Raw genomic sequence first — 24271 nt, forward strand, 5'->3', positions numbered from 1 at the left:
TTTGGCCCTCGGTAATAATGTAATCGTTCATTCTGCGTTTAAATTTAAAAAAAATACTTATTAGTTTTCTCAGAATTCGAAAAAATTAATGCATTTAAATAGCATTGGACCAAGATTTTGCGCCTACCCCCTTAAACTAAAACATTTGGTGGCAAATTCAAACGTATCCTGAGAAATGTACTAAAAAAACTCGTTTGATAACAATGAAAAACAAGTATAGCCGTGAAATACCAAATTAAAACTTATCCACTATCAAACAGTATTTTTTCTGTCCGAAAATATAGTATTTATATACTTAGGCATTTGTACGGATATTCTCGGATAGAGTGTAACGTTATACACGTCACATGCTTGTCATTTTTCTTCAAATAATTATTTTATTCAAATTTCTTTGATTTTATTCATTTGTTAACGTTCTCTCGTTTTACTATTTTACATATAGCAATTTATTTCTAGAAGATCAAGGAATTCTCGAATGTGTTAGCGCGGTCACTAGGCAGTTCATACACACATTGTAGAACCTATTTTCTGATACTCAAGACTTGTCTCAGCGCGCCCAATTCATGAAGTGGAAAATTTGATTAACAATCCAGCCTTTTTCTTAACGACTATGTATTATACAAAGTGAGTTTTATGTATGGAAACACTTAATTATCTCGAAAACGGCTTGCACGATTTTTATAGATTTTGGTAGGATGGGGTTTTCTAATGCCGCCGATATTACAGTGCTAGTTACATCATTGTCAGATCTTATGTTTTTCTGGAAATCTAATGGACTACCCTGTATATTTTTTGTGTTTTAAAGTCCTTAAGAAATACTGATTATTTTTCATGTTATGTCCTATACCTAAATGCCATGATTTCGGAGTTATTGCTACATTTATTAAAAATTTTTTTTAAAGAAATTACAAAAATCCATTTTTTCGGCCCGGGTAGACATTATTTTACGTTCTTTGGATCATTGGGAACAAAAAAAGGTCTTTTCTAATTTTTCTCTAAAGTTAATCGTTTTGGAGAAATAAACAATTTAAAATTGAAAGAAATCGAATAATGACTATTTTCAAGGTTCAAAAACACAAGTAAAAATATAATTTTTGAAATTACGAAGTACTTAAATTCAAGCTCAACTCTTCTTCTAATAGCTCTATAAGATTTTATGGCTTGTTTTATTCTAAAACATTGCTTTTCAATTGTTAATGACAGGCCCTCCCAAAGACACAGCACAGACCAATAATTTGTCTTTCCAACGCGGCAATCAGATACGAAATTGTTCCTTTCAAGAGAAGGTTCAACTTTACTAAAGCAAAATGGGAAAAATTCTCTGAAACATTGGATCAAGAAGTCTCCCAGCTAGAACCTTGCCCTGATTCATACGATAAATTTGTAGAAATCGTAAAGCAAGTATCACGGAAATTTATCCCTAGAGGTTGTCGAACTGAGTACATAGCGGGGCTCAATGAAGAATCTAAACCCCTACTTAAAAGATACGAACAGCTATATGAAGAAGACCCTTTCTCGGAAGCGACAATACAGGCTGAGGAGGAAATGTTACATGCGATATCCGCCAACAGAACGGAAAGATGGTGCAGGCTGGTCATGAGTCTGGACATGAAACAAAACAGCAGACGTGCCTGGAAGCTGATTCGGAATCTTGGCAACGATCCCGCTGCTCCGGCAGTCAACATGACAGAAGTCACACCCGATCAGATAGCCCATCATCTTCTAATGAACGGTAAGACGACATCAAGAAAGAACAAGGTGAGAGCTCAACGGAATATCGACGAAGAAAGAGATGCTCTAGGTACCTATTTTTGTCTAGAGGAGATGAGAGGCGCGATCCACCAAATGAAAGATAATAAACGGCTAGCCTGGACGACATACGAACAGAGCAAATACAGAACTTTGGACTAATAACCGTAGAGTGGCTCGTAAAAATGATGAATTGCTGCATCCGTACATTACAAATCCCCAAAATCTGGAGGAAAGCTAGAGTGGTAGCCCTCTTAAAACCAGGGAAGGATCCGGCGGATACAAAGAGCTTTAGACCTGTATTTCTCTTGTGCCGCACTTCTGCGTTAGCATTATGTTTTTCGGCGGCAGAGTTTGGTGCACCAGTATGAGCAAACTGCTCACACTAAGAACGTTGACGTGGAACGGTCCGTATAATATCGGGTTGCCTTAAACCGACACCTATCGAAGAGGTATACCCCATAGCTGGAATTGCTCCACCACTTATCAGGAGGAAGGTCACGTCAGAGGTAGAACGGAAAAAGCAGGAGACGGACCGAAGACACCCCCAAACTCAGCCAAGCAGACTAAGATCTCGAAAAATCTTCCTGAAAACATCAATATCCATCCCCGAAGCGCAAGAGACGCGCCGAATACACCTATGGCAAGCGTCAGCTACCGCGACATATTTTCCTCCCTCAGATGGCTGCTGGACACAATTTACCGTATACGACTTAGAAAGCGCTAAGCAGACTAAGAACCGGCGTTTCACGTTGTGCTAGTAACCTGAAAAAAATGGGGATACCAGGAGGACGATACCTGCGACTGTGGCGCGGTTCAGACCAGCCGGCATCTACTATCATGCACAGAGATGAGAGAGACCTGCACAGAAGAAGACTTAATTATAGCAAATGACACTGTGTGGCCAACCATTGGAAATACAGAATTTAAAGTTGTTGGTGTTCCGGACACGGAAAGTAAGTAAGTAATTGTTAATGAAGTGCATATGAGAGCAGAGAGCACGGGCGATCGGTCTGCATTAACAACTAAAAAACAATGTTTTAAAATGAAACAAGCTCAAATTACTTATCAGTACCTGATAAAATAAGGCTTGAACTTGAATTTGGGCTTGAAACTTCACAGTTTCAAAAATAATATTTTTTATTTGTGTTTTTGAACCTTGAAAATGGTCATTATTCGATTTTTTTCAGTTTTAAATTGTTTATAACTAGGAAACGATTAATTTTGAAGAAAAATTACAAAAGATCTTTTTTGTTCCCAATGACCCCAAACAACCTAAAATAATATTTACCCGGGCCGAAAAAATTGATTTTTATAATTTGTTTAATTTTTGTTAAATAAATGTAGCAAGAACTCCGAAATTATGGTAATTAGGTATAAGGAATATAACATGAAAAATAATCAGTATTTTTCTTAAGAACTTCAAAACGCACAAAATATACAGGGTGTTCCATTTGAAAAAAGAAAGTTCATTAGATTTCCAGAAAAACGGAAAATCTGACAACAATGTAATTGGCATTATAATATCGCCCGCATTAGAAAACCCTTATCCACCAAAATCTATAAAAATCGTGCAAGCCCTTTCCGAGATAATTGAGGGTTTCCATACATAAAACTCACTGTATATGTGACAATTGTTTGACAAGGTCTAATTATAGGCCGATGCATGTCGTAGGGTGGAGGAAAAACAAACTTTTGAAGAGAAAGTGGACCAGGGCATTTAGCACTAATAACACCGGAATAAATCCATTTTTAAATACAGCACCTAGAGTCTAGAGATTTGCAACTTTTTTGCATTGTGTTCGGGATGATGTCAGGAAAAATCTACTATACAAAAATGGGTGGAAATGCATAATTGCATTTTAAAGTGCAAATAATGCATACAAAAGTACATAAACATGTCAAAATAAGCATATTAAGGGCCAGAATTTGTTACTCGGCGGTTTTTGGGGTCGCTGAACACAACTACGCCATCAGAACCGACCTCTGGAGCACCTGATGCACAGTCACTGCTAGCCACGTCATCTGGATGTTCGAGGGTTATCGGCACTAAATTGATGCAATCAGATAACTTGAAGGTTCATGAAGTCGCTAAACACGAATACGCCATCAGAACCGACACCCGGAGCACTTGGCGTCCACGTTCACTGCCAAGTCACGTCATCTTCTAGAGTTTCGAAGGATCTCGGCACTAAATAGATGCAAACAGATTGCACGAGGGGTTTTTGGGGTTACTGAACACGAATACGCCATCAGAACTGACTCCCGAAGCACCTGGTGCCCACGATCACTGCCAAGGCAGGTCATCTCCTGGAGTTTCGAAGGTTTTCGACCTTGAATGCATGAAAATATATTACTAGGCGGTTTTTGGGGTCGCTTAATACGAATATTCCATCAGAACCGACACCTGTACCACCTGATGCCCAAGGTCACTGCTAAGGTATGTTATCTTCTGGAATTTGGAGGGTTTAGGGGCACCAAGTGCACCGGGAGTTAGTTCTGAAGGCGTATTCTTGTTCAGCGACCCCAAAAACCCCCGAGTAATCGGTTTGCATCAATTTAGTGCCGAAAAAAACCGAAACTTCAGATGACGTGCCTTGGCAGTAAACCTGGGCACCAGGTGCTCCGAACCCCCGAGTAACAAAATGTGGCTTTTCCATCCTAAACACAATGCAAAAAGTTGCAAGCCTCTAAGTACGTGCTGTACTTAAAAATCGATTTATTTTGTGCTAAATACCCTGCTCTAAAGGACGGGATTCATTTTATGAATCGTTTAACATCTGAGATCTTTGAGATTTCCTTATCACGCAGAGAAAAGATAAGGTGGCGTCCTTTTTATTTAGTTGATTTTTTATTATTTCCCTTTAAGTTAGTATGATTATCTTTTTTTACTCTCTTTCTGACTTAGTTTTAAGTAAACCGTTTTAGTATCTCCAGTCTAGGTATATGCTGCAGCGATATGAACTGCTAAGACTGATTAAACAGGGAAAGATAAGATAATAATAATAATAATATCGTATGGCATTTTTGCCGGGGAGATCCTTTCGGATAGTTCCAGCGCCAATTACATCTTTAACCCTGTTTCAAGTAACTAGTGTCGATGTACACTAGTCCAGGGGGACCGACGGCTTAACGTACTCTCCGAGACACGGTGAGACGGCTCGTGTCATTATTGGAAATGAAAATGGTTTGTCTTTGGCAGGGATCGAACCCACGTCTACTGGCGTATGAGGCCAGCGTTTATGCCGTTACCCACGGCCGCTCACAGGAAAGATAAGATGAGGAAGGAGTATAGGAAGAAGGAGAGTGTGCTAGTTGAAGAATTTAAGGGACTCGTTTAAATACAGTTATAGAGTTCTTCAGAGCAGCGGTAGATACAGTTAAGGTATTGATGATGATATCCAACCTTCGATTGGGAAACGGCACTTAAAGAAGTCTAGATATGTTGACCCACATCCCAACGCTCACCGTTCTGTCCTTCAAATTCCCTGAGAGCCGGTAGTATTGTGGACGTCTTTAAACTTGAATTTCTTCATTTAACTTAAATTCAAACACAGAACATCTTCCTGGGTTTATGTTTACATAACCCAAAATAGGTTCTTTTTACCTATCAAAGTTTATTTGTTACACGGATAGCCCAAGGAAATGGGGGGCAAATCTGGTTAAAAAGAAAATAAAAAAGTTTCGCTATAACAATATAATATACTTAATTATCTTTAGTACAATATAAAACAATTTATCCTACAACAGCAACGTTTTCCGTCGACAGCATGTTTGAAATTTCCGCACTTCCCTTCAACTGAGGCTGTAAAGAAAAAATTTTTATATCTGTAAACAAATTTACCTTGCGATTGTTTATACAGGTTGATTGATTATTTGGGGTAAAGCTCAATAGCTCCGCTATAGTAATAGATAGCCATAAAAATTAATAACAAAAATTGTAGACAACTTTGAGCTTCACATTACAACATTAGTTAGAATGTTACAGGGTGTTCGATAACCTAGTGGCAGATCAAACTTATGTTTTTTTAATAGAACACCCTGTATTTTATTTTATATTCGAAATCTCCTTAACTGTCCCATCACAAAAATATAAAGGTCTGTTATGTTATACAGGGTATGTACAAAGTTATAACCAATTTTATATGAAAATCGTAAAAAGTTCAACATCCTATTTAAATCAATATAAGCACAACAGAAATGTTTTATTGGTGCCATATTTTTTACTGATTGTTCTGATTGTCAAAATTTTTAGATATGATTAATATGGCTAATTTTATTTATACCGAATACAGGGTGAGTCAAAACGCAAGTACATTATTTACTCGGTAGTTTTAAATGGAACACCCTATATTTTATATCACCATCGAGAAGTACCATTACCGTACTTTAATTTTTATATAACATTCCTTATGTCTAAAGTTATTAGTTTTCGAGATATTTTCAGTTTTCAGAGCAAATTATTAATTAGGGGTCTAAATCTTTCCAAATTTTAAGTAAGCCATGACTGAATTGTCTAAAACTGACAATTTACGATTACTGATTACCAATCCAATAAATTCAAACTGATATCAATGTAAGAATGTAGCAAATAAAGAAAGAAAAATAATTTATCAGTAATAAATTTTACAAAAAAAAGCACAACCACAACATACAACATTTTTTAAACAATTAAAAACTACTTTTGTATGTAAATGTAACAGATAAAGAAAGACAAATAATTTATTAGTTATAAATTTTACAAAAAAAAAAACACAAACACCAAATGCAACATTTTGGGAAAACAATTAAAAACTAATGTTGTTCTGAAGCTATTTTCTTGTGGCATTTTTATAATCAAGTATATTCAAATGGGAAATAAGCCACAATTTTACCTAAAAATGATTTTATTAACGTTTCGACGCCCAAGTCGGGTGTCGTTGTCAAAATACAAAATAATACTAAATAAACAAAAATGTTGTTGCTTAGTAAAAAATTCTTCTAATAATTTATTTAATCCGACTCATTTATATCGGCAATTCAGACACGTATTATACATTTTAAAGTACACGACTTTAAAATGATATTGCCAATATTGATGAGTTGCGTTCCTGGGACGACTTTACTAAAAGATAGTTCATTCGATTACATGAAATCAATCAATTTATTTAGTATTATTTTGTATTTTGACAACGACACCCGACTTGGGCGTCGAAACGTTAATAAAATCATTTTTAGGTAAAATTGTGGCTTATTTCCCATTTGAATATACTTGAAGTTAAAAACTACTTTTGTATGTGAATGTAACAAATAAAAAACGAAAAATAATTTATCACTAACAAATTTTACAAAAAAAAACATGAACATAAAATACAACATTATTGAAAAATATTTAATTACATAAGGTGTTCAAAATGACCTCGTAACACATTTTTTATGCATGCCTAAAAATGGTCATTGAATGAGTTACACTACGAAGCATTAATTTGTAAATTATCACTCTATATACTTTGTAGTCTATTTTTCATCTCATCCCTTGTTGTTGGAGGCATTTTATAACAGTCATTCTTAACGTAACCCCAAAAAAATCAGTAGATTTTATTAAATTCTGGTGATCTGGGTGGCCACGCTACTGGTCCATTCAAAAATAAAAATATCTCGAAAACTAATAAATCTAGTCATGGCGAATGTTGTATACAAATTAAAGTACGATAATGGTACTTTTAAATAGTGATATCAAATATAGGGTGTTCCATTTAAAATTACTGAGAAAATAATATACTTCCGTTTTGACTCACCCTGTATTCGATACAAATAAAATTAGCAATATCAACCATTCTTAATAATTTTAACAATCAACAAAAAATATGGCACAAATAAACCATTTCTGTTGTGCTTATTTTTATTTATACAGAATGTTGAACTTGTTACGATTTTCATATAAAATTGGTTATAACTTTGTACATACCCTGTATAACATAACAAACCTTTATATTTTTGTGATGGGACAGTTAAGGAGAATTCGAATATAAAATACAGGGTGTTCCATTAAAAAAACATAAGTTTGGTCTGCCACTAGGTTATCCAACACCCTGTAACATTCTAACTAATTTTGTAATATGAATCTCAAAGTTGTCTACAATTTTTGTTATTAACTTTTATTGCTATCTATTATTATAGCGGATTATTGAGCTTTACCCCACTAATCAATCACCCCGTAGAATTACTTATATTGACAGTTGACACTAAGTACTAAAAGTTATGGCGAAGGGAAGAATATGTATTGGTGAATACATCACCAGCGAAGGATGTTCATGTGATCTTTTATACTATGTCTGCCGTTAAGATCGGGAACAGTAATGGCCCAAGTACACTTCCTAGCGGAACCCCTGCTTGGAGTCAGGTGGTATTTCCGTAGATAGTTACTAGGTCAGGATTTTTTTAAACTCTAAGGAAGTCGAGGAACACAGCGTTACACATTTTTTTTCTTTTAGACTTTAATCGATTTTGTTTACCATGAAAAACAAACTAATGATTTGACAAAAGGGAAGTCATATTGGAAAGTTCTTACAGTCGGAAAAATGAAAGAATACCCATGGATGATCACATCAATCACTTATTTTGTATTTGCTATCTTTTTTTATAACAAACGTTTGTTATTTATAGCCGCTATAGGTGAAATTTCTTAATCATTTTAGGAATGATGAGACCCCATAACTTAAATATTAGTAGAACCTAAAAGAAAACGTTTGAACACTGTGCCGTCACTTTTCAGTGGCACATGCGTCGACAGTGGCGCATCAAACTTTCCACTTATGGACGGGAAAAATAAATTAAAAGTTACCCTCCCTTACTAACAGAATTAAATTTTTTTTATTTTTATAAGTTCTATGTGATTAACACATAGGATTCAGCGTAATTTTAAGCCACCACCCCCTTCCCCCTGCCCCCTCCATCAAAAACTTTATTTTTCGTTTTTATTTTTTTTTTGGTGGGATGCAATCAATTTTAAAATTTTAAAAAATTCACACGCATAGCTGAGGCTTTTATAAAACATGCCTATTTTTTATAGACCCATAGGTAATTATAAAAGGTAAAATTAAAAGACATTTTTTTTTCAAAAAAGCGTATAACTTTTTTTAAGGAATAGCTGCAGGTCTAATTTTTTCTTAATCTTGTGTGTTTTATCAAACACTATATTTTTGATTTTTTTCAGATTTTTCCGTAAGGCTCCCCACCTTCAAAAATCCAAAAAACTGTTTTTTGGGGGTTTTGGGGATTTTCCCTATTTTATAGACTTCATAATATATCAAATCAATTTTGTTTTTATAGTTTATATGTATGTAACTTGAAGTAACTGAGTCCTTTAGAATATTTAAAAATCAGAAAAACACGTTCAAACCCCCCAAAACCCCCTTAAAAAATTTTTTTTTGGATTTTTGAAGGTGACCAGCGTTACAGAAAAAATTGAAAAAAATTAGAAATATAGTGTTTGATAAAATACACAAGACTAAGAAAAAACTAGATCTGCAGCTATCCCCAAAAAGAAGTTATATATTTTTTTCCAAAAAAATTTTATGAGGTTATGTACACTCAACCTACAGGTCTATAAAAAATAGACGTGTCTTATAAAGGCCTTAACTATGCGTGTGGATTTTTGGAAATTTTAAAATTGATTGCATCCCACCAAAAAAAAAAATAAAATCGAAAAATAAAGTTTTTGATGGTGGGGGCAGGGAGAAGGGGGTGGTGGGTTAAAATTACGATGAATCTTATGTCTTAATTACACAGAACTTAAAACAATGAAAAAAATTAAATTCTGGTAATGAGGGAGGGTATTTTTTAATTTATGTATCCCGTCCATAAGTGGAAAGTTTGATGCGCCACTGTAGACGCATGTGCCACTGAAAAGTGACGGCACAGTGCTCAAACGTTTTCTTTTAGGTTCTACTATTTAAGCTATAGGGTCCCGTCGTGCCTAAAATTATTAAGAAATTTCACCTATAGCGGCTCTTAGTCTATAATCGTTCACGGGGAAGTTTTTTTTGTTTGAGGTTCATGAAAATTTCAGCGTATTTTCATGAACAGGAATATAGGCTAACTATAAGGTAAAGTCATATGCCACGGTGCGTTTATAAAATTCTAAACTTGTAACAGCTCGTCCACACGAGGGCGGTTTACCAATATCGACGGCGCGGTTTACCTGTTTTACTTGGTAACTTCAAAGGCGGTATTAGGGTGTGATCAGGTAAAACAGGTAAAAGGCGACATAACCGCTGACGAATCGCCCTCATATGTACAAAGCGTAAGAAGTTAACCTCTGCGGTTAAGAGTAGACGTTGTATCGGGTATGGTGTACAGCACTTTGATCAGCCTCTTTATGCTGGATATTGTCTGTGATATTCTAGGGGGATTGATTGTAGGGTGTCGAAATTACTTGGTGGTTTAGTGCCGACAGAATCTGTCATAGTCATGACATTTACCCATAATTCTCCTCACGATTATCCGCTCAGTTGTCATTATCATTTTATGTTTATTTGGTGTGTAATTAGCAGAGTCTCGCTATATCAGCTGGGAGCGTTAACTATGATTATAGATCACGTGGTACACTATGACGTCGCGTGGGATGATCTTATGTATATGCTTTATGTGTGATTTACGAAAACAATAGATTATTAAAAATTTTACTATGTATTAATTTTGTGCTAATGTATCAATACTTTAGTAGAAATTTGCTATAAGTACTCTATCTATATGGTAGCCAATGTCTGATATAATACATAAATATAAAAAGACTAAGTTTTCACTCTAATGGCACATAAAACAACCTAATGCTATTCCACATCCCACCAGAATGAAAACAATGGGAACCTTCTCTGGTTACACCTCCGAGGCTTCTACAATTTGCAAGCCATACGGATACTGAGACTAAGGAAGATGAGGGAATTCTACAATTTACAATTCACGTCCCATCTGCTCAGCGCGGTAAAGTTCCAACGAGAATGGTTCCCTTCATACTCCACACAGAAAATGGTTATTCATTTTTTAGATAAATATAGTTTAAATATAGCAAAATACGACGAGATTTTAAGGCTGACAGCCGAAGTGTGACGTCACAACTGTCATATTGTTAATATCACTTTGTAAACAAATGTTGCACAGTCAGGATTTGCCAAATTTCAAGTCTTTCTGATTCCTATAAACGTGAAATTTTGCTTCCTCTGCTGATTTTTCTGCTTAGTATAGTATTTTTTAGATAATACCACCATAATTCGTTCTTAAGTTTCTATGAAATATAAATTTTTAGTGATATTCAGCAAGCAAATTTAGAAACTTTTGTGAACCATTGTTCTGGTTCTGGTTGAAAAAAAAAGGTGGATTTTATTACTAAGGTAAGAAAATATGGGAAATATTTCTATATGGGCAATGGGAAATAGCTGCTCAGGACCGACAACAATGGAGGGAAATAGTAAACGCGGCCAAGACTCACATAGAGTTGTAGAACCAAATGATGATAATAAGAAAATATAGTGAAAAAAGAATTGAGTTTATCGCCCGTGAGGGACGGCTTACAAATTATGCCACCATGAGAACTACTGTCGACATGTCATATCCCCTCCCGGTCAACCCTCCCAGAGGATACTGAACAATAGGTCTGATAAAGTGTTGGTATATTTGGAGGACAATACGATGGTTGGTATCACCAAATTTTCAGCATAAATTTTCAGTCAAGGGGTTAGTTCGATTTCTTAAATTAGTTAGGGTATTTTTGATATCGCTGTTCCAATTAGTATAAATCTTCTTTCATCTTCCTTCGTTGATCATTATGTGGTTGTTTTCATCGAGAAGTCGGGAAAAGTTGGATTTTTAAATATATAATAACAGACAATAAATATAATAACTCTATCGGGTGAAAAATGTCTCTTAACGGCTGTGATGTAAGTCATTGATTCTCTGTTCGGCAACCCTGCTGGAAAATGTTATTGATTTTTTTAGATGAGAACGATTTTGGAATTTTTATCTTAATTATTGTCAGAATTTTTCACCGCTTTGGCCTTATCCATACTGCTGTTCTGTATGTGTTCTAGAGAACCTTAGAATAGTTTTGGTGGTCTGCTATATTAGTCTTTCTTTTACATTACGCAACTTTTGCCAGATTCTTGTTCTTTTATCAGCAAAAAATATTGTGGAATATGCTGTGGTACACTTGAATAAAACGTATTGGTTCAGTTTGTTACGATGTTGTCGTCGAAAATTTGTTAAAATAGTGGACTACTGGCTTAAGTCAGTAGGGGAATTCAGTTTTGTTCGAAGTGATATTGGAAAGCATTTGGAGAGTGGAATTTATTACTTATAGACGTACTAAAAGAAATACTTCCAATAAGGTCAGATCATAACGAATTAACTTACCATCACATAAACATGTGTCGGCAACGACCGACTTATCAAAAAATTTAACTCTTCTTGTTGAATAATTGTCGCTTCATTTTCAGTGGCTTCTGAAGAAATTTTCAGACTCAATTTTGGTAGGGCAACACTTCCAGCTATCATAGGACAAAGGTTGTATTGGAGAACTCTCGTTGAAATGGGTAACAAAGTTACTGAAAACTAGAAAAAAGCAGAATGTAGATTGACGAAACCAGTGAGAGCATATTTGGTAATTGTCTTTTGATTTGTTCGTTTGTAGACTATTGATTTTAGGCTATAAGGAACTACAAAGTTAAAGGGGTTTTATTATTTCATGTGTTTAATGGACCCCCCAATATGAAAAAACCGAGGAGTGCCATCATTTACAGGGGTGCATTAGGATGAATTCTATGCACTTTTCGTACATGTACATCTACATAAAAGTAGTTCACAATTAAATTTCCTATCGAACTGTCACTTTCTAAAGTCAAAAATAATTTTCTCTGACAAAAATATACATATTCAAAAACGAAAGCAAAAAAAAGAACGTGATTTTGGTTTTTGCCCCATAACTTTTTCCCACGGGGATACGGGTATCGGCATTGCTTCACAGAAAAAACTTTTATCCTTCCTTTTCAAAATGACGTTTGGTAGAAGTCTTTATTATTCATAGCACCCGAGATATGACTTTCCAAAGTTCACCACTCACACCATTTTTGTGCTATTTTCCCTATTTAACATTATTCTACAACTTTTTTCTAAGCAGTTTTAGGTATATGCAATGATACATTCAACGGAAAGAAAAATTACCTTGAAAATAGTTAATTGTAGTAGATTCAACGAATTTCTAGTTAAACTTCTTTCCTTTTATAAATAGGTATATAAATTGCCGGGACACAAAAAATAGCAAGCATCACACTTTCATGAATTATATCTTGGTTACAGTTTAAACTACAATCCTTTACAGTAGACATTTTAAAAAACAAAAAATAAGCTTTCTTTCTTATTTAGCAATTTATATACCTAAATATACAAGGAACGCACTTAAAACTTCTAAAGAAATTTAAAAAATAGTCGTAAAAGTTAGCAAAAATCGTTAGAGGTAGAAAACTTTGAAGAATCATACCTTGCATAAAATTAGTCCTAGAATCTTCTATAGTATACCATTTTAATAGTAACTGATGTCTCTTTTTATTAAATGTACTATTGCATATACCTAAAACTGCGTAGAAAAAAAGTTATAGAACAAAAAATAGGGAAAATTTACCCAAAAATGGTGTGAGTGGCGAACTTTACAAAATGGTATCTCGGATATTATAAATCCCAAAGCCTTCTACCAAATGTCAATTTGAAAAGGGAGGATAGAAGTTTTTTCTGTGAAGTAATGCCTATGTGTATATCCGTGTAGAAAAAAGTTATGGGACAAAAAACAAAAACATGGGTGTTTTTTTGCTACGTTGTTTTCAATATATTTTTGTAAAAAAAATCATTTTTGACTTTAGAAGGCAACATTTCGATAGGAAATTTAATTTTGAACAAGTTCTCTGTAGATTGTATTGAAAAAGGTCTCTGTAATTGCACCCTAGTGCATAAGGACTAATTCACTCCCTAGCACTCTGCGGTTTTTTCATATTTGGGGATCTATTGATTATATGAAATAATAAATCACCTTTAACGTTGTAATAACTTTCTAGAGTAGGTACATAATCAATAGCCTGTTGGCTGTTCCTTACAAATTAAGTAAAGGTCGCAAGTGACCCGCTCACTACAGTCTGTATTCCTGCCTTAAAATAGACAACTACATAAAAATAACGAATTGCTTTTTACCTGCTTATAACCGGAGAACATGAAGGCCTCGCTTGCATCCATGGACAACTCCAGTTGAAGTAGTTGTTGGGATCTGTTCTCCAGATGATATTCCAGCATCATAGAAGTCCTCACGAAACCGTGTGCTGGTGTGACCATTTTTAAACCTACCGGAATCCATTTACAAGGAAGACCTGTTACAGCCAATGTGGTTGTCGTACTTTCACCTCCAACCCTGAAATATGGAACAAATTCAACTATTGGCTATTGGTTATGGATTATCAAATACCCCAAAAAGAAAGGGGCTTATTTGACACAGATTTTGTGGGAAGAATTTAACCAATTTATTATACGGATCCAATTGTTAAGATTTAAGCGATTTTAAGTATCACTGTAGTAGCCTGGCCGATTGGTCACGTCACTATCGCAAGAAAAATGTATTATCGTGTTGTACATTCTCGTAGATAGCTAAATGTCAAATGTTCAGCCAAATTGGACTAATAGTTTAGTTAAGGCCATGGGTACATAATTCGCAAATATTTTACGGCTATCCCTACTTTTTCTGTCGTTACACGGCAAATTGCGTGTAGTAAAATTCACACTGGTATGGATATGTAAACATTACTAGAATGTCATTCTACTTGAAATGTCATCATTAACTTAAAGAGATGGCTTTTGAATGTTTTGGAAAACTGTTATTTGTATAATTGCAAATTATTAATTCAGTTAATAAATGTGATTATTTCATTCATAGGAGATTCTGACCAATAGAAAGCTACATAAATCTAAATTAAATCGATAATTTTTGATAATTTCCCGTCGTCAAGTATATTACGTCAGATGCCCTTCGTTGCTAAGAAAAAATACATTCAGTGACATTAATCATAATTAATGTTTTAAAAATTATAAAAGTCATGACTTTCAAACGTCAAATTAATATTTATAACAACTGTGTGTTTAATTGTACTAATTTGTACTTACATACATAAATTACAATACAATTTTGGTGTTGAACAGTTTTATTCATGAAATAATCGCAACAAATTGCACTCGATCTCTAAAATTAATATAGAATTTTTGCCCTCGTGGCACTTTGACATAATTTCACTCGCCTTCAGCTCGTGAAATTAAAACTGTCAAAGTGTCACTAGGGAAAAATTCAATAATTTTAGAGCTCTTGTGCAATTACTAGTGATAATTTTTTTACTAACTATGTATGTATTCAGTGATTGTAATAATTTATATGTACAACAAAAACTAATACTCAATCTAGAAAAGAGGAAAAGTGTTAAAGTGTTTTTTAATAATATATTGTTACTATGGAACGCTTACAATTTTGAACATCTTCAACAAAAAAATACTTGGATCACAGAATATATCTGTGGCTTGGTTCTAAAAGGGCCAATGTCAAATTTTTGTTTTTTTGTTCAGCTTTCTTTTGAATTTAATATTGACCAAACAAAATGCAAAAAATTGAAATTGACCATTTTAACACCAAGTCACATAATGTGGCTTAATGCTAAAAGGGCCAGTGTAAATTTTTTGCATTTTGTTTGGTCAATATTAAATTCAAAAGAAAGCTTTACAAAAAAACAAAAATTTGACATTGGCCCTTTTAGAACCAAGCCACAGATATTATCCTGATATATTCTCTGCTTGGATCTTCCACAAATAATACACAATAAATAACTTTTTATTAAGTTCACGTCTTAAATCAATTATTTATCAAATACACTATATTATATCAATATTATTTAATCAACAACTCAAAATATTCCCGTGCCATGTCAAATATTTAAAATTGTCACTGATTGCCACTGTCTGACTGACAATATGCTAACAATATTCTGTTCGACTGAGTGCGTTGTAAGACAAAGATAGATTTGCATAATATTACCACGGACATGGTGTCAATTTTTTTCGAATCCTGAGAAAACTAATAAATACTTTTAAAAAATTTAAACGCAGAATGAAAGACTAAATTATTACCGAGGGCCGAAAGTCCCTTAGAATAAATAAAAAGTTGATTTTGAATGAGATATTTCAAATTAAAAATCACACTAAATTTTCTCTTAGTTTTTCACTTCTGTAACTTATTAAAATAAACATTATAGAAGTTCTCAGGGACTTTCGGCCCTCACTAATAACGTAATCTTTCATTCTGCGTTTAAATTTTTCAAAAATACTTATTAGTTTTCTCAGGATTCGAAAAAAATGAATCCCCATTTGAATAGCATTGCAGCCGAAAATACGTACCCATCCTCTTAAAGTGGGCGTGTTCGCGAATTTTAGAAAAATTAAAAAGAGTACTAACGATCAGTTATTCGATTCTTGGTTTTGGAAGTGAAATTATGCAGCGAAATCAAAAAGCGCTTGACCACCAATTGATTGTGCGCGAAATAGCTGAGACAGTAGGCATCTGAAAAGACCGTGTGGGTCATATCGTGAGGAAGTTGTCCGCGCGATTGGTGCCGCGTTTGCTCGCCCCGGAAAACAGCGCAACCGTGAGACCGCTTCAGAAAAGTGTTTGATGCTGTTTAACCCGCAAGCAGTCGCGCCGTTAGAAAAAATCTAACATTTCATCCTTTTCCGTGATAACTTGATGGAAAATTTTGCAACATAACTTTCCACTCGTAAGTGCCTCGAGGAAGGTTGGAGTAAATGCGAATTTATGGCTTTTGTGAGAACCAATTTGCGTTAAAATTGTTAGAAATATATATTTTGAACATAATCAGTAAATAAAAATATTATAAAATAGAAATTTGTTTTAAATTCGTATTGCTAGATTTAATCTAATCGCGCGACTGCTCACGTGACAGAAGAGAGCGCGACTGCTCCCGGGTTAAGAAAAAACTTGGATCCATTGGTAGACACCAGAGAAAAAGAAACAGCTGACAATGGTGAACGTGCTCCGAAGAAGGCGAGGTCGGTCCTATTGGTCGGAATGGTGGTGCCACCGTTTTCTGGGATTCACTATCTGGAGAGACAAGCAAAACGGTCACAGGGTTCTACTATGCCAAATTATTGGGCCAATTCGACGTCGAATTTCAGAAAAAAACAGCATCATTTGGCGAGAAAAAAGTGCTCTTTCACCATGACAACACACCGGCACACACTTCCGCCGTTACCACGGCCAAATTAGTCGAGTTAGGCTACGAATTGCAGCCCCATCTATCTCGTAGTTTGAGTCGAATGAGGAGATCATCACCGTCAGCAAACGTATTTTTTAACCAGGTTAAAGAAGTTGGAGCATCTTTCAGTGAAGTGTATCGAGATAAAAGGAGATTGTTGAGAAATAAATAACCACTTTTAAAAATTTTTCGGTTTTCTTTTCTAGTCTAAGTACCCCCTATGTCAGACCGCCCTCGTCTCTAATATACATAAATTGTTTTGATTATTTACCTCTTCCATTTAACATGGTATTGACCAACATTTATTGACTGCTCGGAAACTTTATTGCAGGTTGCTAAGTGAAGCTCTCCACCAATTTCTGCATTGTTAAAAACACTACCCTTTATTTGACTGGTATAGGTAGCCTCCTCAGGACTAACAAGGTGATTCTGAAATAAAAATGGCATATTTTTAGTTTTTTTTATTTAGATTTTTATTAGATATAATTTCAGAAGCTCCTGCTAAAATACGTCTAGTGTTTTGGCGTGAGTGAAGGCTTAAGTGGTTCAAATGTTTTGGTAATGTCGACATTCTGTAAAGATATGTTTCACAGGGAGAGAAACGTCGTTGTAGTGGAGCCATGGATCAGATCTTCGAATGACATAAGATAACCATGAGTTAAGCGTGTACTTGTAGTCTTACCGTTAATCTTCGTGTTATGACCTTTTCTTTTCTTGTCAGAGGGAGATGCTGGGAAGAAAATATTACTAAGATGAGGAAGAACAGAGCCTTTTCAGAAAGGCAGAAGAGTAAGAGCCTTTTTCTTTTTAAGAACTTTGTTTTTGCAGATTTTGTCAGTATGTTTTTCCCAAATCTGACACAGTTTTATTTACGAATAATTTCTTTTAACAGCACTTGACTGTCCACTCCTGGACGTAATCCTCCCCTTAGCGTTTCAATTTTAATTTGTCTCTTGCTATAGGGTGGTCGGAAAGTCCATTTTTACAGTAATGAATTGTTTTTGTTATACTACACAGTGAAAAAATAATAACACAATTTTGTTGGTGGGATATTTTTGTTAATTATTTATTTATCCAAAACATCGGTATGCATACCTCCACTGTCGCAGCATAACGTGATACGACGCCATGTTGGTATGTTCACCCGTCTAATGTCCGGAGTAACTGATGTAAATACATGGTGCCATTGTTTTGTTTCCTCTTATATTCTTCTTGTTGCCTTCTCTTCTATTCGAATGATTTTAGATCGCTGCAAAATTGAATTTTGTCGGTGACTATGACCCATGTTAGAGCTTCCTTTGCGGTGGAAGGAAACGTGTCGCGGACCGGATTAGCTAGCCGGAAAGACCTCACTTGGCCGTCGGAGTCGGGTAGTACTTTGCCCATGCCCGTGCTAGACGAAACTTTACAGTTATCCGGCTCGAAGGACCACAGAAAAATAGTTCAGCTAGATTAAATCTTGCAGCTATCCATCTCTAAGTATCCTGCAGATGTGGAACTTAATAAAAGTTTCATGCACTAAGAATTGTGCCAATCATTGTGAGTTTTTGCATCTATCAATACTAGACTTGTAGAAATGTCTACATCTTGTAATGAAAGACTGTCAACAGTGAAACTTATTCCTTGTATTCCCAATTAGGAAATTCGAGTCAATGTAGTGGGAGTGAGACAATTCAGAGTTCTCGGAAATCTAAACCAATCAGACACGGGATTTTGAAAACGATACTTCGAAGACAGGTAAACGCTATTTTAGGTGAAGAACTAGATACAAACGGTGTTTGAAAATTTGGAATATTACAATTACTTGTTTATAAAGTCGGTTTAAATACACCGTGTTGTAGTATTATAATAACACTCTGTATAAAAAGATGTTTTTATTCAAACTCAATAACCAAAGTAAATAATATACTCGATCGACCATGACCGAGGCAGCGCGTGATGTTGCAATAGTTTAATCTATATATATATATATATATATATATATATATATATATATATATATATATATATATATTTGTACAAATATTATCGACCGTACTGTGTTAAATAGTAATGTTTGAATAACGGCAATTCGGTCAGTTGAAAGAAAACTCTATTTGTTTTAAGTCTCAATATTTCGTCACTATTTGGTGACTTCTTCAGGAGAAAACTTCAAATTTATTAATATTAGACATGGACAAACTTAATTATTTCGATACTTACAACTATAAGAGTAAAATTTTTTTTAAATTTCTTTAACATTATTTTGAAAATTGATTTAGAAAATGACAGATTTTATTTTGACTTATTGGGGAGTTATGGTAACTGCAATATATTTTATATTAATAGAATGTTATCTGATATATACAATTTTTAGTGAATAGGTCAAAGTAAAAAAGGAAATTATACATTTACGAAATTTTAAGGTGGAAAGGTAATAGTAGAAAACTAAGAAAGGACCTAGAGTAAGTTAAATTGATTTATAAAATGTAATTGATGGTACTTCATGAGTTAGTGTAAGACTGGTATTTAGAAATTTAAATAAAATTGAAGTAGATTAACTATTAGAAGATAAATTGGGTAATTTGTTTATTTAAATGTTATGTATTAGTTAGAATATTACAGTAGATATTACTCAAATGGTTAGTGTCAGTCTTATAATTAATTGATTCTGGAGTTTTGTTAATATGTACCATCTCATTATTATTATTATTATCATCAATTATTCTAGACCATTTAATTGATATTGGAATCTCAAAATTGCCGTTTTCACTAGCATTTATTTATAAATATGTTGATGATATAATATGCAGTGTACCCTTTAACCACATCCAGACAGTGGCAACAATATTTAATTCACTTAATCAAAATATTCAATTCACTGTCGAATATGAAAATCAAAATAGTATACCTTTTTTAGATACCAAAGTCATAAGAACAAATAATAACAAAATCATATTAGATTGGTATCAAAAAGATACTGCATCCGGCAGATTTATAAATTATTATTCGAATCATCCTAGAAATCAAAAATTTAACACAATTATATCCATGAAAAATCGAGTAACGACAATTTGTGATCGAAGTTTCTTAAATGTCAATCTTAATAAACTTTTTGAAATGTTTTTAAACAATGGCTACCCAAAACACATTTTAAAAAAACTTATTTATAACACCAACTCCTCTAATAGACCTTTGATAAATAATCCACAACCAGTTATTTACAAAAAAATACCCTATGTCCAAAATTTAACAGACAAAATTGTCCCACTTTTAAAAACTTTTCCCAACATCAAATTAGTTAAGTATAATCCACTTCTAAATTCAAGTTTGTTCTCAAAAACTAAAGCTAATACTCCAAACACATTGAAGAGCAACATAATTTACAAAATAAATTGCATTGGATGTCAAGGTTGTTATATTGGTCAAAGTAAACAATGGCTTAAGCAACGTGTCACTCAACATAAAAGTGACTGCAATATAAGAAAAAACTGTTGTGCCTTAGTAGATCACCACATAAATACAGGACATAAATTTGATTTTAATAATGTAAAAATATTGGAACAAGTTGATAATTATAAAAAGCGACTTTTCCTTGAGATGGTACATATTAACAAAACTCCAGAATCAATTAATTATAAGACTGACACTAACCATTTGAGTAATATCTACTGTAATATTCTAACTAATACATAACATTTAAATAAACAAATTACCCAATTTATCTTCTAATAGTTAATCTACCTCAATTTTATTTAAATTTCTAAATACCAGTCTTACACTAACTCATGAAGTACCATCAATTACATTTTATAAATCAATTTAACTTACTCTAGGTCCTTTCTTAGTTTTCTACTATTACCTTTCCACCTTAAAATTTCGTAAATGTATAATTTCCTTTTTTACTTTGACCTATTCACTAAAAATTGTATATATCAGATAACATTCTATTAATATAAAATATATTGCAGTTACCATAACTCCCCAATAAGTCAAAATAAAATCTGTCATTTTCTAAATCAATTTTCAAAATAATGTTAAAGAAATTTAAAAAAAATTTTACTCTTATAGTTGTAAGTATCGAAATATTTAAGTTTGTCCATGTCTAATATTAATAAATTTGCAGTTTTCTCCTGAAGAAGTCACCAAATAGTGACGAAATATTGAGACTTAAAACAAATAGAGTTTTCTTTCAACTGACCGAATTGCCGTTATTCAAACATTACTATATATATATATATATATATACATATATATATATATATATATATATATATATATATATATATATATATATATATATATATAATAAATAAATAAGCAAAATCATTGGCTAATACTCGTAAAGTGAATGTGAATTAGTTGGAAATATATAAAATGATGAAGGGTCATTATTCCATACATTAAGTGAACGTCCCATGATATAGATATTATTATTGTAGTCAGTATTTACAGTAGGAAAAATGAAAGAATACCCATGAACGAACATATAAAACACGCTGTATTTTCCTGTCACCGTGTCACACAAAAAATTGGCCAGCGCAATTACATGTAATAATTATTCTTACATGTACTTGCACTGGACAATTTTCTTTGTGACACTGTGACAGGAAAATACAGCGTGTTTTATATGTTCGTTCAAGGGTATTCTTTCATTTTTCCGACTTTAATTAATGTAAAGCTGGGTCGTTTACTGTTATATGTAAATACGGTGTTATGGTTAGTCATTGATGGTGTGGATTGTAAATATAATGTATCTGAACCAAGAAATAGAGTTTTAATTAATTTGGACGAAAAAGACATTATGTACACTTATTTGTGACAGTGTGTACTAAAATATGACTGCTTTATTTTATAAAGCAAGTCAGAAATAAGGTAATTTTGTACACTAATCTCACACTTCCAATCGCTTGGTACGCCATGTATCTTCAAAATGGACATTAAAACGTAAAGTACCGTGGTGATCTTTTAGAAAATAAGCCTAAATTAAAATAATGGTGATTATTTTACTTACATATTCAAAGTTGGTGTCTTCGATTTCAATCGGACACGATGACATAAACGTTATATAATTCATAATTCCAAACTTCTCTGTAACGTAGAACTTATCTATTTCAGCCATTAGCAAAGACATGTACTTCGTAGACACTTCAAACGGTTCAATAACGGACAAATGCACCGTTTCCGACTTGATACTTTGAATGTTCTTTTCCCCGCTCAGCACATACGTAAGTTTGACTTGTATGTTGCATTTGCACATTATGTTGGATCGTACGTAGAAATTGGTGTTGATTTCTTCGTGTACGTTTAAAGTTGTGGGATTATTAAGAACCAAGTTGAGTTTTTTCTGTTTGTCGGAAGGCTCTGTGGACAATTCAACTAAAAAAAAAGATTAGTTCTGAAAGTGTTTTCTTGTGGCATATCTAAATAATATTTTGTTTTTATATGGAGATGAGCCACAATTGATTGCAATTACAACTACATTTTTACCTAAAAAATCTGACGTTTACATCTCCACTCTGGAAATCGTTTTCAAAAAAATATTATCAAAAAATTTTGTTAAAAAGAGTGTATAACCGCCAAGATGTTGATGAGGTTATGTCTTTTCAAAATTGAGGTTGACATACTTGACCATGGTTAACTAGTTTTGATGGGAAATAACCCACAATTTTACTAAAAAATGATTTTATTAAGGTTTCGACGTCCAAATCGGATGCCGTTGTCAAAATACAAAAAATGTTAATGAATTAAACAAAAATGTTGTTGCTTAGTAAAAAATTCTTTTAATAATTTATTTAATCTGACTCATTTATATCGGCAATTCAGACATATATTATTATACATTTTAAAGTAGAAGACTTTAAAATGATATTGCCAATATTGATGAGTTGCGTTCCTGGGACGACTTTACTGAAAGATAGTTCATTCGATTACATGAAATCAACCCCAACTCAAGAATATCCGTCACAAAAAAAAATCATAACGTGTGATCTGTCTTTAAAAAGACAACCACATGCAAAGGTGACAGTAAAATTCTCGCGTTAGAGATTCCGTAGTAAATCACGAGGGAAAACCAGGAAAACCTCATGATACTATCCCGACATCCTAAGTATTAGGTCTTACTTTAGTTTACTCTCAAAACTAATACCAAATTCTGACCTTAATATGTACATAAATTATAAATAACATTAATAGTACATAGATATTAGATATATAAACAATACTAAAATATAAAATATGTACTCGATATGTTACTGACTTACTAATCGTGGTATTTTCTTTCTATTGACTTCCTCTTTTAGTATGGGTAACCTCGTGATTTACTATGGAATCTCTAACGCGACAATTTTACTGTCACCGTTGCATGTGGTTGTTTTTTTAAGGACAGACCACATGTTATTATTTTTTTGTTGTGACGGAAATTCTTGAGTTGGGGTTGATTTCATGTAATCGAATGAACTATCTTTCAGTAAAGGCGTCCCAGGAACGCAACTCATAAATATTGGCAATATCATTTTAAAGTCTTCTACTTTAAAATGTATATATGTCTGAATTGCCGATATAAATGAGTAAGATTAAATAAATTATCAGTAGCAATTGCACAAGAGCTCTAAAATTATTCAATTTTTCCCGAGTGACACTTTGACAGTTTTAATTTCACAAGCCGAAGGCGAGTGAAATTATGTCATTGTGAAATTATGTCAAAGTGTATCGAGGGCAAAAATTCTATATTAATTTTAGAGATCGAGTGCAATTTGTTGCGATTATTTCATGAATAAAACTGCTCAAAACCAAAATTTTATTGTAATGTATTTATGTAAGTACAAATTAGTACATTTAAACACACAGTTGTTATAAATATTTTACGGTTGAAAGTCATCACTTTTATAATTTTTAAAACATTAATTGTCATTAATGTCACTGAATGTATTTTTTCATAGCAACGAAGGGCATCTGACGTAATATACTTGACGACGGGAAATTATCAAAAATGATCAATTTAATTTAGATTTCTGTAGCTTTCTATTGGTCAGAATCTCCTATGAATGAAATAATCAGAAGGATTTTTACTAAGCAACAACATTTTTGTTTAATTCATTAATCTTTTTTGTCGAAACAACGGCAACGGCATCTGATTTGGACGTCGTAACGTTAATAAAATAATTTTTTTAGTAAAACTATGGCTTATTTCCCATCAAAACTACATAATTACAAAAATG

The 24271-nt window shown here is 33.4% G+C and overlaps 1 protein-coding gene across 1 annotated transcript in view; it reads right to left on the bottom strand.

The window, feature by feature from the left end:
• Nucleotides 1-5431: 5431 nt before the first annotated feature.
• Nucleotides 5432-24271, bottom strand: part of LOC114349478 (trafficking protein particle complex subunit 11) — a 77846-nt gene continuing 59006 nt past the window's right edge. The window contains exons 11-15 of the mRNA XM_050642720.1: nt 22066-22430; nt 17344-17501; nt 13963-14176; nt 12139-12336; nt 5432-5554 (exon numbers count right to left, since the gene is read on the bottom strand). Of these exons, the coding sequence (XP_050498677.1) occupies nt 5486-5554; nt 12139-12336; nt 13963-14176; nt 17344-17501; nt 22066-22430 (1004 nt within the window). The 3' untranslated portion in view covers nt 5432-5485. The remainder of the gene's footprint in view (nt 5555-12138; nt 12337-13962; nt 14177-17343; nt 17502-22065; nt 22431-24271) is intronic.

Source organism: Diabrotica virgifera, chromosome 2, assembly GCF_917563875.1.
Source record: "Diabrotica virgifera virgifera chromosome 2, PGI_DIABVI_V3a".
In the NCBI taxonomy this organism is placed as follows: Eukaryota; Metazoa; Arthropoda; class Insecta; order Coleoptera; family Chrysomelidae; genus Diabrotica; species Diabrotica virgifera.